Source organism: Sander vitreus, chromosome 20 (genome assembly GCF_031162955.1).
Source record: "Sander vitreus isolate 19-12246 chromosome 20, sanVit1, whole genome shotgun sequence".
Classification (NCBI taxonomy): Eukaryota; Metazoa; Chordata; class Actinopteri; order Perciformes; family Percidae; genus Sander; species Sander vitreus.
This window is the reverse complement of record NC_135874.1, coordinates 9,939,815-9,955,232: the sequence shown is the minus strand read 5'-3', so window position 1 is coordinate 9,955,232 and position 15,418 is coordinate 9,939,815. Positions and strand designations below refer to the sequence as shown.

General features: G+C 39.1%; 1 protein-coding gene across 1 annotated transcript; it reads left to right on the top strand.

Moving 5' to 3' along the window:
* LOC144534875 (uncharacterized) lies at positions 1-15,418 on the top strand. Its single transcript, XM_078276964.1, has 5 exons — positions 1-124; positions 7,673-8,305; positions 10,565-10,895; positions 11,026-11,201; positions 11,962-15,418. The coding sequence occupies exons 2-5, from the start codon at positions 7,701-7,703 to the stop codon at positions 12,191-12,193; spliced, it is 1,344 nt and encodes a 447-aa protein (XP_078133090.1). The 5' UTR covers positions 1-124; positions 7,673-7,700; the 3' UTR covers positions 12,194-15,418.

Here is a 15,418-nt window from a genome sequence, read left to right as displayed (position 1 = left end):
TTATAGGTCAGTGTGATACTGTATTGCTGAGTAACTTGAGCTCAAGCAGGGATGAGGTTTATCAAACTGATCAATTCACAAGGATCCAACACTTAAATTATTCGGATAAAGTCGTCAAGCTGTGGTGAGACAATACAAGGAATGATCTGTTACTTATTGGTCTGTATGTGTTGGTATACAGCCTAAAGGATTCAACTTAAGACTGTTAATAGTAAACATTTAAGCATGTCATAGTTTTACTGCCTTTCTGTGCTTTCTTTTTTTTCCTCATTTTTTTACATTTTCAATTTTCGTACCATATCCATAGAACCTTCCTCTGCGTTAGGCTACAGTGTGTGTATTATACTAGTGACTGTTTACTGTAAGATCTATTCATTTTTATTTCTAAGTCTTAAAAGCTTAATGTGAGATTCTTCTAGAATCTTCTAGATGTTTTATCTTATTTTGGTAACAGTATGTATTTTACTGTATGTATTTATGTGTTTTCTGTTTTTTGATTGGTCTGCCCAGCCCTAATGTGTTTCACCTGTTTCCCAGCCCTTGTGTCACCTGTCTTGTGTTACCTCGTTACCCTGTGTATTAATTTTTGTGTTCCCCTTGTCCTGTGTCAGATCATTGTGTGTGTCTTGTAGCCAGTTTTGCATTCCGTGTGTTTTGGCTCCAGTTTGTTTGCCTTCCCTGTTTGTCTTTTAATTTCTGTTTTACTTACGAATTTTTGGATTCCGTTTTTGCCTGCTAGTTTTCCAGGACTCCTTTGGTTTTGTATACTTTTATTTTTATTAAATCATCTAACGTTCCTCAGTTTCCGCCTCTGTATTTTGGGTCCACATTTTCTCCAGCTTTCCCTAACAGATTAGTGTGAAGTCAATCAAATTATTGAAACTGTTAAGATGAAAAGTTTCTAATTTATTTGATGCTAGTGTTTTTACTCTCAGCGTGTTCTGAGTGACGATGTGTGTTGTCTCGGTGAGGATTGTTCATAGTGTTTGGCTGCACTGAGTCTGTTTTGAGAAGTGATGATGTGTCAAGAGTTGCGTTGTTTGACAACAGACAACAGACTTCCATTGGAAGAAAAAAAATGTAACATGCCATTACAAGACATTTTTATAGTCTAAAATGTTTTTTGTTGTTCTGCACTTTACTGCCATGAATTCCAATGAAGTTGGTAGGCCCCTGACTTTTTATTTTGTGAAATATCTCAACAAGATGGATTGGCATCAAATTTTTGTACAGACATTCATGGTTCATTGTTTGTCGTCCAGATGTGGGCAGTTGGAGAAGAAGACACAGTTGAGGGAACTTTTAGTGTATAAATCTGTTAAAGTGAGAGGAATAACAATAGGATTTTGAGTGGAAATTAACACCTTGGTTTTGAGAGGAGGTCCTACACGTGCTGATTTCTAAAGAAACGTATCATTCCAGTCCGAGGAACAGTCATGGAATCAGACACTGATTCTGAGGTTAACCAAAATGTTAAAATGCTTATTTGAGTGGCTTCCAGTTATTACTGTGCATTCAAAGCTAATGCACAAGAAAACCTCTCTAAGTATATTTTAACTGATTCAAGTGAAGTAATGGTATTACATGTCATTCCTACAGGATGTGACCAATTGTAATGAGCTTATAATGCCTTTAATAGAGCATTGCTTCGTGTGACATGTAGTATTAGTACTTGATTAATAAGGGTGTGTGTGTGTGTGTGTGTGTGTGTATGTCAGCTTTAGTGTTAATATCTTCTAAACCATTTTTATTTTTTATTGACAAAACGAAATATACTAAGATTCAGGTAAATAACATTAGCCCACGTAAATCAAAAATATTTTTGAAATTGCAAATACAAAGGAAAATAAAACAGAAATGCATATTATACACAAAGAAAATCATATTCAATCAGAGAACTGGGGGGGGGGAGCGCTATAGTTTCCAAAAGAAAAAAAATAACTGACTTGAGTAAAGAATTAAATTTTGTAATAAACGGTAACATAAATATTTTTTATATAAATTGTGACGTATAGAATAATGCAATTAATCAAATATTCAAGAGCGTCATTATCTGCATTATCATAGAAACAGAAAATATCTTTAAGGTTTAAAGAAATATCCTCTACACCAGGGGTCTTCAACGTTTTTTAAGCCAAGGACCCCTCAATTTAAAGAGAGATGGAGCAGGGACCCCCTACTACATACATAATATAAAATGAAGTTGCATAATAAACTGGGCCTATGATAACATGTAGGGTGGCCTAAAGCCTTTATACATACCTCTTTGGCATATAATTCTAAGATATTAAAATAGCCTAATAATTGTTGGCATGGTTTTATAAATCATGTTTTAATGATACACATACATGTGGCACAGTGAATCCTTAGGATTAACTGTATCTGTGGATGGCCTTAGTGACCACCTAGGCCAGTGAGCAGTGGGGATTTATATTTGCTACTAATGTGTTGGATTCATGTTAAGACCTACATTTTTTAAAAAGCTTTCCAACATTAAAGGTGCAATATGTAATACTGACAGCTAGTGTTTAAAATAGTTACTGCAGTACAAATTCTAAATACTGGAGAGAGTTGTCTCCCCCGGACCATCCTCCCCAGACTCGAAGTTCACGTTGGTTGCCAGGCTGATACCGGAGCCTCCACAACAATGTTGCTAGACGTCTGTCTCACATAGCCAGACATTACTCCACAGCACAGTAGCTAACGTTAGATGCTGGCTATATTGACAGTCATAAAAGCCTGTGCTCACGTGAGGCTCTGTACCCAACTGACAGACACACTTTTTCGGCTTAGAATTACCGTAGGAACTGCTAAAAATCCCACAACCTCGCCATCCTCTCCACACGCCAGACAGACACACTTCCTTGGCTTAGCATTACGATAGGAACCGCTAAAAATACCACTACCTTTCCATCCTTTTCCACCCGACTGAACACACTTTATTGGCTTAGAATTACGGCAACAATCGCTAAACACACTGCAAACTCAAGGACGAGGTCCTCTCTTTCCGATCTACAGCCCCCCTCTCTTGGCTTCAAATAACTCACCGTTGTCGGCTACAGCCGCTGGCCTGGTCACGTTAGCAGTTAGCAGGGTTAGCATGGTGGCGTTAGCCAGGACCAGTTGGGATCACTTCACTGGCTGTGTGTCTCAATTGTTTTTGCGAGTAACCAACTTGGGTACTCTAGCTATATAATTCAATGTGAGTAGCTACACAAATGTTGAAATGACATAAAATGCCCTTCCCTAGTAGCTGTGATAAATTAGCCTGAAGCTAATGCTTACCTGTTCAGGAGGAAATTAGCCAATTAGCCATCTTTAAAATACATCTCCAATATTTACCCAGACGGGTTTGTTACGTCTCTGGTCACGCAACTATTAGAAACATGCCGTTTTTTTTGTCAGGTAAAATCAATCTCCGTTGATCCTTTTCGTTTGTTTGCTGCTTTTATGGCTGTAGGCTACTAACCTCACAGCTGTAGCGCGCTGGGTTTATGTTTTTACAGGTATATCTGTCAACCCAGCCTGGCTGTCAAACTGGGCAGTTGATAACAACACACAGGCCAAAACACAAACGGAAATTCCATCACGGAACGGAAATTTCAAAAGGAGAAAATACTAGCATTAGCATTGTTGTCAGAAAAGATAGTATTTCAACTTAGCATGTTTCCTTAATATCTGATGACGCATTGGGGTCATTTTTGGATTTATTACAGTAAATATATTACATATTGGACCTTTAACAATAATTTGGCCCCCATGCATTGACTCTGAGGACCCTCTAGGGGTCGCGGACTCCCTGTTAAAGAGCCCTGCTCTACACATAAAAAAAGAAAAAAAGATAGACTTGTTATTTTCTGTGCGCTTCAGTGGTTAAATATTAAACTGCGATTGCCCGAAAGTGTTCACGGAGTTGGTCACGCCCATTTGAATGGACATGATAAAATAGAGATACCGCAGATAGAGGAAAGAGGATAAAGTGACACCAGTTGGACCTGCTTAAACACCGGCTCAAACATCACCTTTCCCCGGTCTTATCCTATTGTCATCCGCCGCTAGCCGTCCTACAACAGGAGGACCACACTTCAGCTTTGAGTGAGTTACTGTATGTGCAGTATGTGTCTTCATATTAACATTAAAACGAATGCGAATTAGCTAATGAGTCGAATACTTAGAGTTATTTCTTTACTGGGCACGTGTAGGTATAGCTTATTGGAAACATCTTCCTCTTGTCTTTATCAACGCTGAAGTTTATTTGGTTATTAATAACCCAATATCATTGGTTACTTGATGTTAGCCCTTTGGAATATCATTTCTTGCATATGCATCTATACACTCTGTTGTAGGAAATGAACGATATCAGATTACAGTAGCCTCACTGTCAGTGGTGGAAGAGTAGGCTATTCAGATATTTACAGTATAAACATACTCTTAACAGTACTAATAGATGTTTTTATATTATAATATTATTAGTTACTTTGGGAAGCTCCCCCATTTGTTCTCTTTGTGTTATCTAGGCTGCCCCTGCATATAAAGAGTATTCTTACACTCAAGCGCACATTGATTTTTCATCAATCAGTCAAAGATCAATCAGTGTGCTTAGGGTTTATATGCCCTAAGGAGTGGTTGCTCCTTCTGCATGGAAACATGGCAGTTACTTGCGGTTTATTTGACTGTTTGCTTGTGGCTACAGGTCTCTGGGCTAATTTTATCATGAACTTCCTCATCAAGCTGATTTTGACATGGGCAATGATTAACCTTTGAAAAGATGCATGTAAAACCTCTGGTGAAAAGCAGTCAAGGGTAGCAGCATGTGCAGAACAAGATGAGAAGATCTACATCACTAACTAGACCACAACCTGCACTAACTGTATTTTGACTCTTTACTACATCTAAGCAGTGATATCTATACATGTATATTGTGTTATTACCATATATTCCATATATATACAGGCAGTGTGTAAGCTCTAACCTGTTAACATGGGAGCCGAAATATAAACGGACACGCCACGCAACTGCCAGTGTGTAGCCGGTCTTATGCTTTTCTTGGCCAGGTCGCCGTTGCAAATGAGAACCTATTTTCAACGGCATACCTGGTTAAATAAAAAAGAAATAAAAAAAGTTCTGTTAGTCAGTGGTTGTTGCTCAGGCTTAACCGGTATTGTCAAAGATATGGGAGGTGTTCAAAAAAATATCACATTACCACATACCACCAGCACAGTTACAGTTGAAAAAAAGGCTGTTATATAGAGAGCTATAATATGATACATGATAATAGATTAAGTCTATATCCACGACGTTACACTTCTGGGATTGCTCTCTTTCTGCGGGAAATTCGGCCGGATGTGACTCTTTTCGGATATCTGTCTTCGGATGTCCCGTTACCTTCCGCTTTCTTTGTTTTAATTTCAAACTCCGGTGGATTCAGGAGGACTATGGTTAACTGCTCCTCAGATCTCTGCAGGGTAAATCCAGACAGCTAGCTAGACTATCTGTCCAATCTGAGTTTTCTGTTGCACGACTAAAACAACTTTTGAACGTACACGTTCCATCAAAACAAGTTCCTTCCTGAGGCTATTTTGCAGAGGCGCCGTGGCTCCACTCTGCGCTTAGATGATTGTGATTGTGTTAAAGAAATGCCAATAAACCAGAGCACGTTTCTCTCCCATTCCGGATTGCTGTGTGGACTAGCCAGATCCTCCTCCGCAGCGCTGTGGAGGAAGGTCTGGTAGTGCGAGACTACTATAGAGTTGCAAAGTAGGAGGAGATATTCTTGGCGCCCCTGGTTCCAGAAGTAGAAGTCCTTTCATTTTTCCACACAGACAATATTACGTGACTTACAGCAAAATGTCATATCTGTATAATGAGGACTGTCTGCCATGCCAAATTGACAAAACATGATCTATCACAAAAGAGGCCATAGCAGAAACTAATATATTTTTATTTTATTTCTACATTGAGGAAATTGTTAAAAGCTGTTGATCCTGTTGTATGTATTGTTATGAAACAATCCAATCACGATTGTTTTGTGGTTTCTATCATCTACTGGCTTAGCCTCTGTGAGTTGATTCTAAAAGCAGTTGCAATATCTGAAAAAAAGTGACACGAAGCAGGGTTCAATTTACAATGTTGTGAAAGTTTAATGAGACACACAAGAATTTAAACATTTTTCTAACAATCACTCCATTCCACTTGGATGACGTGAGAGTAGATAAGTAAGGACAACATAAGAAAGGGGCAGGAGGACTGGTTTAAGGTAGGTTCACGCGGATAAATCTTTAGGAAGGAAGACTGGTTTATAATTAGAGATGGTCCGATACCTTTTTTTGCTTCCCGATACCGATACCTGAACTTGCGTATCGGCCGATACCGAGTACCGATCCAATACCAGTGTGTCATATATTTTATTATGTTTTAACAACTGTATTCTACTATCCCTGTATGGATGCGATATGATTTCTATCTTTGTCGGTCTGGCTCAGGTTAAACTCTTTGTGGAACATGAACGCCACAGAACGTTCTTTTGCTCGTTGCAAAAGAGTGTTAGTCATTGAGGAAGTGATTAAAAGTACTCCATGTGACCTTTGATCTTATGCTGAACTCAGTAAACTTTGCTTAAAGGTCCTATGTCATGCTGCTTTTTGGATGCATTTATATAGACCTTAGTGGTCCCCTAATACTCTTTCCCGAAATTCAGCCTTGGTGCAGAATTACAGCCACTAGAGCCAGTCCCACAATGAGCTTTCCTTAGGATGTGCCATTTCTGTGTCTGTAGCTTTAAATGCTATTGAGGAGGAGGGTGGGGGTTTGACCAACTGCCACTTTGCTTGTTTTCAAGCCATGATGTCGCTCTCTTTCTCATAGGCGGGCGCGTGAATTAATAAATTGGCCTTAGGGCCTCATTTGGACAAATTCCACATTCCAACCAGGAACTCACCTAAGATATATTGCTAAACAAAAATGGCTTTTTTTGATTATTCTACTCCCCCAGGACTAAATATGTGACCACAGCAAGATAAAGTGTACTTATTAGTAATCCAGTACAGCAGCTTAGTGCCATACCTCACCACAGTTGTATTTATCCACAGCAGCGGCGGGGCTCTAGGGCTAGACTGAAATATAGCAAAACCATTTTTAATCCTTAGTGAAATGTCTCAACAACCAATTGACGGATTGCCATGAAATTTGGTGCAGACATACATGTTCCCCTCAGGTTAAAATGCAGTTATTTTGGTGATCCCCCGACTCTTTATCTAGCACCATCAACAGGTCAAATCTTCAATTCCTCCAATTCTTCAGCTGTACTTTGTGTTCTAGTCTTATTGGCAAATGTTAGCATGCTAAAATGCTAAACTAAGATGGTGCACATAACAAACATTATACCAGCTCAGCATCAGCACTTCAGCATGTTGATGTTAGCATTTAGCTCAAAGCATTGCTGTGGAGAATACTACATCCCTTTTAGAAGAAAATAAAAACAGAAATATTACAGAGCACATAAATGCAGATTAAAAAAGCTGAACATTATGAGATTTACAGGGAAAAGGATTTATTAAAGGGCTGTTAATTAGATTGCATTACATTGTATTGCATTACAAGTGACTCTAAAAGTGGTGAAACTGGTTACCCAATGTATAACAGATATAATCAGTGCTTCCTTATTCTGCCACAGGTTGGGAATCTATGTTGTCTGTGGCTGGATGGACAAGGCAAAAGAATTGAAATGGAAGTTCCGCCTTCTCTTCATTGCTGCCCTCATCTTCATCCTGTGTTTCACTTTGAGGACACCCACGACGTACAGGGCCATCCCGAAGCCACATGGGCCTCCGAAAACTTGCCCCTTGCAGATCTCTGAGCGGACCATCACCCCCCTCAACAATACTAAGCACTTACTGGTGTCAGCCTACATGGACCAGAGAGAGAAAGGCTTGGATATACGCATCATTGGCATATTTAAGAGAGACTCCATCCAACCCCTTTACTGTCTTTTCTGCTGCGCAGGCTACTTATTAAGTAAAACAACTCCAACAACAATTTTACAGCATTCAGACAACTTTGGTTTTCCCTACGTCACTACAGATATCATGTGTCAGATTCCTCAAAACTGCATTGCAACACATGTCGGTCTCCTCACTCAGCCAGACAGTGTGAAGGTATTCAACCAGACTTGGCTTCCTATTAGAAACAGGAAGACCAATGAGGAGGAGGAGAACAAGTTGCAGTTTAACTTCACTGTCTGCATCTCTAACCTGTTTGGAGACTACAACAATGTGCTTCAGTTTGCACAGACCCTGGAGATGTACAGGTCAGCACAGCAACAACACCACAAACCACAATGTCCAAAATGAGCTCAGTCACCTTTTGTCTGACACTGTATAACATACCTGCATACTGTTACCTTTGCAAACGTACGGTTGCAGTGCCACTGGATTGTATAACATTATACAGGTGTTTCTGTTACTATTGCTGCTGAGTAGGGTGGTCTTATTTAAAAAAAGTTAAGTTAGAACTACAGTTTTTTTGTGTCGATTTGGTACTATTATCGTAACTATGTGGTACAATTTCACAACTCTTAGTACAAAACTCCAAACTTCACACTTGTAACACAGCCAATCTTCCACCCCCCCCTCCCTACTTTATATGGTGACCAATTATAGTTACTGTGGTGGGAACTTTTCATGTTTGCAGCAGGTGTAGGTTTTGAAAAATAGGAAGGTGAAACAAATACAGACAGTTGACAACTAAACCAAGTTAGGTTTTTGTATTTTATTATAAACTTGCAAGAATATAGGAGGAACACAATTTCACAAAAGGCACAGTAGCCCAGTGTGGAAAAATGTGTTCAACAAATAAGAAAAAGCACACAGTATATATGCATAGTCAGACATTCAGGAGCCACTACGTTTCTTCCCCTCTGTACCACTTTCCACTTCAAGGTTTAGACATCTCGTTTATCTCAACTATGTGAGAAGTCTCAACTATTCAGGGAGAAATAACAGATAGTTTAGGGTGACCTTGTAGCCCCTATCTGTTCAGCGTACACATTACGTTCCCAGACTTTGTGGCTCTTACTTTCAACATGTGAGAATAAGAAAAACTCACTTTCAGCATTGTGAGACAAAGTAAAACAGAAATAAGACAAGAATATAAAGAATCATGCTTAAATATAATTTTGCCATTACATTACCACTAGGTAAAATTAATTAGCAATAACGAGTATTCATTATGTGTGGTTACATGTAATTTAGATGTTCATACATACACACATTTTATAAAGCTGACAAACCAAATTAAAATCGATAGGTTCAGTGATTAATTATTAGGAGCAGTTGGATTAAATGTTGGTGAAATGTATTTATGCAAATCAAAAAATAAGCATATCAAAAGTATTGTGAGCATTGCATTGGGAAAGACAATTACTTCATATGAACGGTATTGCCTTCGATGACACACTGATTAGGTGTGGTGAAAAAGTTACTGTGTAATTCTGTGTTGTACTTAGTCAACTGAACATGCGATTACATATTTGAAAAACATTTTGATGATCTGCTTTGACTTTTATACTAAGAGTTGTGAGGTTTTACCACCTACTTGCGAGAGTAGTACCAAAGCGATACAAAACTGTAATTCGAATAATAATTTGTTCTAATTCATTTTGAACTCACATAGCATACCCATATTCCGTAATGTGCAAGTCTGAGATACAGTGAGCTGTGACTGTCACATAAGCAACCTTCGGTGGTCAGACATTTTTACCACGTTTAAACGAAAGTTTGCATTTCGAATAAAAAGTGACTACTGCTGAGTAATGATAGGATGTTTTGTTTTGTTTATGACTTCACACTTTTTTCCTAATAGGGGTCTCTAGCCCTCCAGGTAGTTTAGTCTTATTGACTGTTTTTTAAACTATCCATCCAATTTCCGTCTCTACCCAATTTGAAGAAACAAAAACTTAATACAAATTGCTATCTCAAATCCAAAGTCAATAAACCCAAATATACTAAAAAAGTACATTTAAAAATCTTCAACAGACACTATTTGTGAAAAATAGATGTTGCTATTATTTTTTAGCCATGGTGTAGTAGCTCTGGGGATGCCCGTCTGTTGGTTAGACCAAATTTATTGTTTTTGTAATTTGGGTGAACCAAGCACACTAATTAGCATGTTAAGCATCTCACTCATCAAGTATAAAAATGACATAAAACGTCCTGTGTATAGAGGGGTGGTAGAGTGTGCAGTGTCAACAAATACTTGCTTTTTGTTGTGTGTGTGCTTGAACTCGGGCTTGATAAAGCATACATCTGTGGAAGAAGACAGCATTCCATTAAACAGGATTGAATTTTGAGTGAATACAGACAACATCTCAACAACACTATTTATGTGGTTTATTTTGTTAACAAAAAACATCTCTAAGCACTCATAGAACTTGTACTGTGGCACTGAACATGCGTTTAGTTATTTGTTTGAAAGGGATACACTCCCAAATGCACTTATTGTAAGCGGCATTGGACAGGAGCCTCTGCAAAATGAATGTATTTTAACCTTTTGTGTCACCTTGCTCCAGGTTGCTGGGTGTGGACAGAGTGGTGATCTATAACACCAGCTGTGGCCCAGACCTCGACCGCCTGCTGCAGAGCTACAGCCAGGAGGGCTTCGTGGAGATGGTTCCTTGGCCCATCGACCACCATCTGAATCCATCTCGAGGCTGGCTCTTCTCACAGAGCGGAGGTGACGTGCACTACTTTGGCCAGCTGACCACGCTTAATGAGTGCATTTACAGATCCATGGACCGATCACGCTACGTCTTGTTGAACGACATCGATGAGATTATAATGCCATACCAACACAACAACCTGATGTCTCTGATGGGCATGATCCAACAGCAGCATCCAAATGTAAGGGTATTTCTGGCGTGCGTTTGAAAAAAGCAAATATTACATCAATATCCAAACTTCAAGATCATATTTGATATGTATTAATATGTATATTTTCTCTCCATCTCCCATGCTGTATCACATTCTGTAGACAGGAGTGTACCTCATTGAGAACCATATCTTCCCCAAGAAACATTTTGAGCCAAGTGGAAGGTTTCACCTGTCTCAGTGGAACGGGGTGCCAGGCATTAATATTCTGGAACACATCTACAGGGAGGAGCCCAACAGAAACATATATCACCCCCACAAGATGATAGTTCAGCCAAGGTAGGCTGAATTTGTCACACTGAACGTTAATTATTCAGGACCCACACTCAGTGCTTTGGTTGAATAAATAATACATTTGGCTTTTTGTAAGACACTATATATACTAGAGTTCCAATAATAATAATAATAATAATAATAATAATAATAATGCATTTTATTTATATAGCGCTATACATGGTACTCAAAGACACTTTACGGTAAAACAGCAAATTAAGAACAGATGAAGCAATAAAACCAACACATTAAACAAGAAACAATAGAAGGTAGTTATCCTTTTGAACTGTACAACGAGGTTTAAAGGACAGTTTCCTCAAAGTAGAATACAAATCACAGTGCACTGATTACATTAAAAAGAATCGCCTTGTGGCTGGGTTGGCTCAGTGGTAGAGCAGGCGCACATATACTAAGAGGTTTATGCCTCGACGCAGAGGTCCAGGGATCGAATCCGACCTGTGACGATTTCCTGCATGTCTCTCTCTCTCTCCTTTCTCACCTAGCTGTCCTCAAATAAAGGTGGAAAAGCCCAAAAAATAATCTTAAACAAAGAATCGCCTCAACATCACTAAAAGTAAACCCTACAAATAAATGACAACACTAGGGCACATTCCAATAATGTGACAACTGGGCCAATTCAAAAGCATTTGAATGACTAATCACAACATACTTGTTTGGACGAGCCCAATTTGTCATGACTGTCATGGCAAATAAAGGTAGGGACAAATAATTGCACTTAACTCCTTCATGTCTCTGCGCATCACAGGTCGGTGGGGTGGACGTCAGTGCATGAAGTGGTCAAGTATTCTGGAGAACGGTTCAAGGTTCCACCGGATGTCTGTCGGATCATACATGTCCGTGTGGCTTTGCAGGGGTCGTTAACGGTGGAGCAGCTCCACGAGGACAAACGACTGTGGGACTTCCAAGAAAAACTCATTCCCAATGTGGACAAAGTACTGAGGAGAGTGGCGCTGCTGAGCTCAGAGGGGCACAGCTGATGGATGGGATGGACAGACACTCAGATGGACACACATGCTGAACAGGTTGAATGTGAGCCTCTCCAGCTGGGATATTTCATAATATCCTGGTTAAATCTGAGTGTTACTGCCATTGTTTTCTGAAATGTTGCCTTATTTTGCACTAAAGGGACACCACACTCCCCGCCCTCAGCAACAATTGCCATAATGCAGGTGCTGACACTAAGAACTACACCAAATCAAATGCTGCTCAGTTGGTAATATTTTAAGAATGCTCAACCTAAAGAACTGCAGATGTACTCTGTGCTGAGAGGGGGGGGGGGGCGAAGAAAAAAAAATGCGTTTAATTAGCTGCGCAGTACTTGGTAGCCTTGTCCGTCTAAATGAATTATAAATAAACATAAAAAAACTAGTAGGCTATTTGCAGTATATTAAATCGTTTTCTAACCCAATTGTTTTGCACTGAAAAGACACACTCGAGTCTGTCTGTCAGCTCTGACAGCGTTGCATCACGTGCACCTGCGCAATATCATAGCCTATGATTTCCGAAAATAGTATTATGTCAACTAGTGATATCAGCACAAGAACTGTTGAAGAATATGCAACATAATACTATACAATAATATACAATAAGACAATTGTTTTTGTCATATGTTATAATAACTGACAGACACTATAATTTCAGCAGCTCTGTGCATGTCCTTGCACAGAGCGAGGCTGAACGTAGGAGCTCAGCTTTGCGGCTAACCCTGGGGGATGCTACCGTAGTTGCGGGCGGGTGCGCCTGCAGTTATAAAACGATTTTTAGACTAAAACATTAGAATATGCCAATTCTGATATGCTCATATAGCACAATCAAAACAGACGGGGCAACCTAACGCAGACAAGTTAGCTTACCGTTTTTAGTTGATATGCCATGTTTGTAGTTAAGCTGTGATATGCAAATTGTTGCTTGCAAACTTTGCATTCAACGTTTTTTTCCATTATCCATTTTTGTAAAATGCTGCCACACTGCCGATGTCTTTGACATGGTAGAGGAGGACTGACTATAAATTAAACGCTCACGATTAAATAAATATTCAGCAAACCACCAGACCAAGGCCTTCTAGTACTTTCTTCATTCTGTATCCAGTGGGTTGGGCTGATCCAAAAAGTGAAAACAAGGGGGGGGGGTGTTCTGAAGACAGACTGTTACCTGTGAAACAGGGGTGCTCTGAAAACACCCCCGTTAGCAATTAGTGCTTTCCACCTGATGAAATTAACACGGCAAAAAATAATAATTAAAATTAAAATTAAAAAAATTAAAAAAAGAAGAAGAAATTAACACGGCAAAAAATCAACCAATCAGAATTTTGGTCGAGCCAGAATGTATCGACCAATAAATCGACTAGTCGACTGGGAGATTACAGCCCTACAGTTAGGCTGTGCTTAGGCACAGCTGTATTGGACACATTTAAATTTTGGATTATCAAAGTTATTACAATTCATCCTTTGGGTGAGACCAAATTTTATGGCAATGAAGTAATGGCAAGTCACAAACAGTGTTGTAGTCAAGACCACCTAAACCGAGACAGAGTCATTACCAAGACTGGAGTGTATCGAGACCGAGACAAGACCGCTAGCCAGCTAGACAACTAGCTAATATGTATAGCTAATATTCGCTAAATCCCTTTGGGTGAGGGGTGAAGAGATTTCTGGAGAGTTTTGGTACAGAGGCAGATTGATAACTTTAGCTAGCTAGCTTTGCTAGCGTCACTTACACTTACCTTTCTTTATGCTTCTTAACTTAGTGCGGATGAAAATTTGTGGTCACAGCTGTGTCGGTTAGCGTTACATTGCAGAATTTACACACTGCTGTATGTTTTCTTTTAGATGTTGTTTTGCAAGTAAGCTCTTTTAAAAAATATAATGAATAAAATGTAATAAATAAAATGTTATTATCGACGATTTGGCTGACATCTCCCAGACAGCCAGAGCTTCTTCTCCTGTCACCTAAATTCACTTTGGGAGTGTGTGTGTGTGTGTGTGTGTGTGTGTGTGTGTGAAGTCTGGACCAAAATAGTTTCTATTCCAATGGTTTGATACTTTTAATGAACAGATTTGTTGTTTTCTGTGACTGTTGTGATTAATGTCCCATGTCCTTTAATATGTTGTGTTGGTGGTTTTGCCCTGTACTGCATATCAAATTACCTCTCGACAGACAATCAAAGTCTGAACTGATCTGAACTACTGTATGTGTACAATTTATTTGTAATCATGGTGTCTTATAAGTTATTCTGATAGCAAGTTTTTTGTTTTAGTGCAGTTTACGTGTTGCTTTGGGCTCCGTTCGTCTCAGAAGATTTACCGTTTTTGTTGAGCGATTCCTTAATTTTACTTTGGTCATTCACTAACCTCTGCTGTCAATGGTCCTTTCCAGGGTGTTTTGGCTAAATAAGCGCCCAATCAAAAAGGCAGCTGCGTGCCAAGGTGAACTTGATTGTCTGTCGAAACAAGCACAGGTTTAGTTGAACAGATGACCAAACAATACATGTGAATTTGCACTCCCCTTTGAACTTTTAAAAATGAGCCCTATTATCTTAGCTGTAGAAATCTGCCCTTATTTACTGAACTTCTATTCAACCAAGTCTGCAGCAGGCTTTTCTTCCTGTGTACATAATACAAATATTTGAAATGTAATACGAGAGTCAAAGGATAACCCCGCCCGTCATATGAAGCTGCTTTCCTCTTAAATAACACCGGTTTAGCTCAGGTCTCTTTCAGTGCTTTGTCATCCCTTATCACAGTCACTATAATTACAGTAAATCATGAAGGGTGGTCACACCCTGGTATGGACAAATTCTGTGCACTGTTTATATTATTAACTACCACTAGTAGTGGTTAAATTGGTTATTATAATTTGTTATGTGGGGGGGCTCTCCCAGCCCAATTTAACCACTGACCTATTACCAACTACTACATATGATGTACCTAAAAAAAAACCTGTGTTACTGTGGTTACTGTGGTTTTGTCAGGCCAAGAAGAATTATGAAAGTAACTATAGGCTAGGTAGGTTTACAGAAAGAAATGTTCATGTAGACAACTCTGTTTGCAGCCAAGTTACGTATAATGACCTCAGGGCATATTTAAATTTTTTCATGTATTTGTTTCCTTTTTTAACATTTTAGTATATTTAAAAATGTTGTTTTTTAAATGGTTTATTTATTGCTGGCACATTGTTAAACAATAAACCGCTCATGTTTCCGG

What these genes read in the sequence shown, in the direction of transcription:
- LOC144534875 (XM_078276964.1), top strand. Translation starts at nt 7,701, where the DNA reads ATGGACAAGGCAAAAGAATTGAAATGGAAGTTCCGCCTTCTCTTCATT. An exon ending in TCCAACAGCAGCATCCAAAT is followed by an intron (nt 10,896 to 11,025) that starts GTAAGGGTATTT and finishes CACATTCTGTAG; the next exon opens with ACAGGAGTGTACCTCATTGA. An exon ending in AAGATGATAGTTCAGCCAAG is followed by an intron (nt 11,202 to 11,961) that starts GTAGGCTGAATT and finishes TGCGCATCACAG; the next exon opens with GTCGGTGGGGTGGACGTCAG.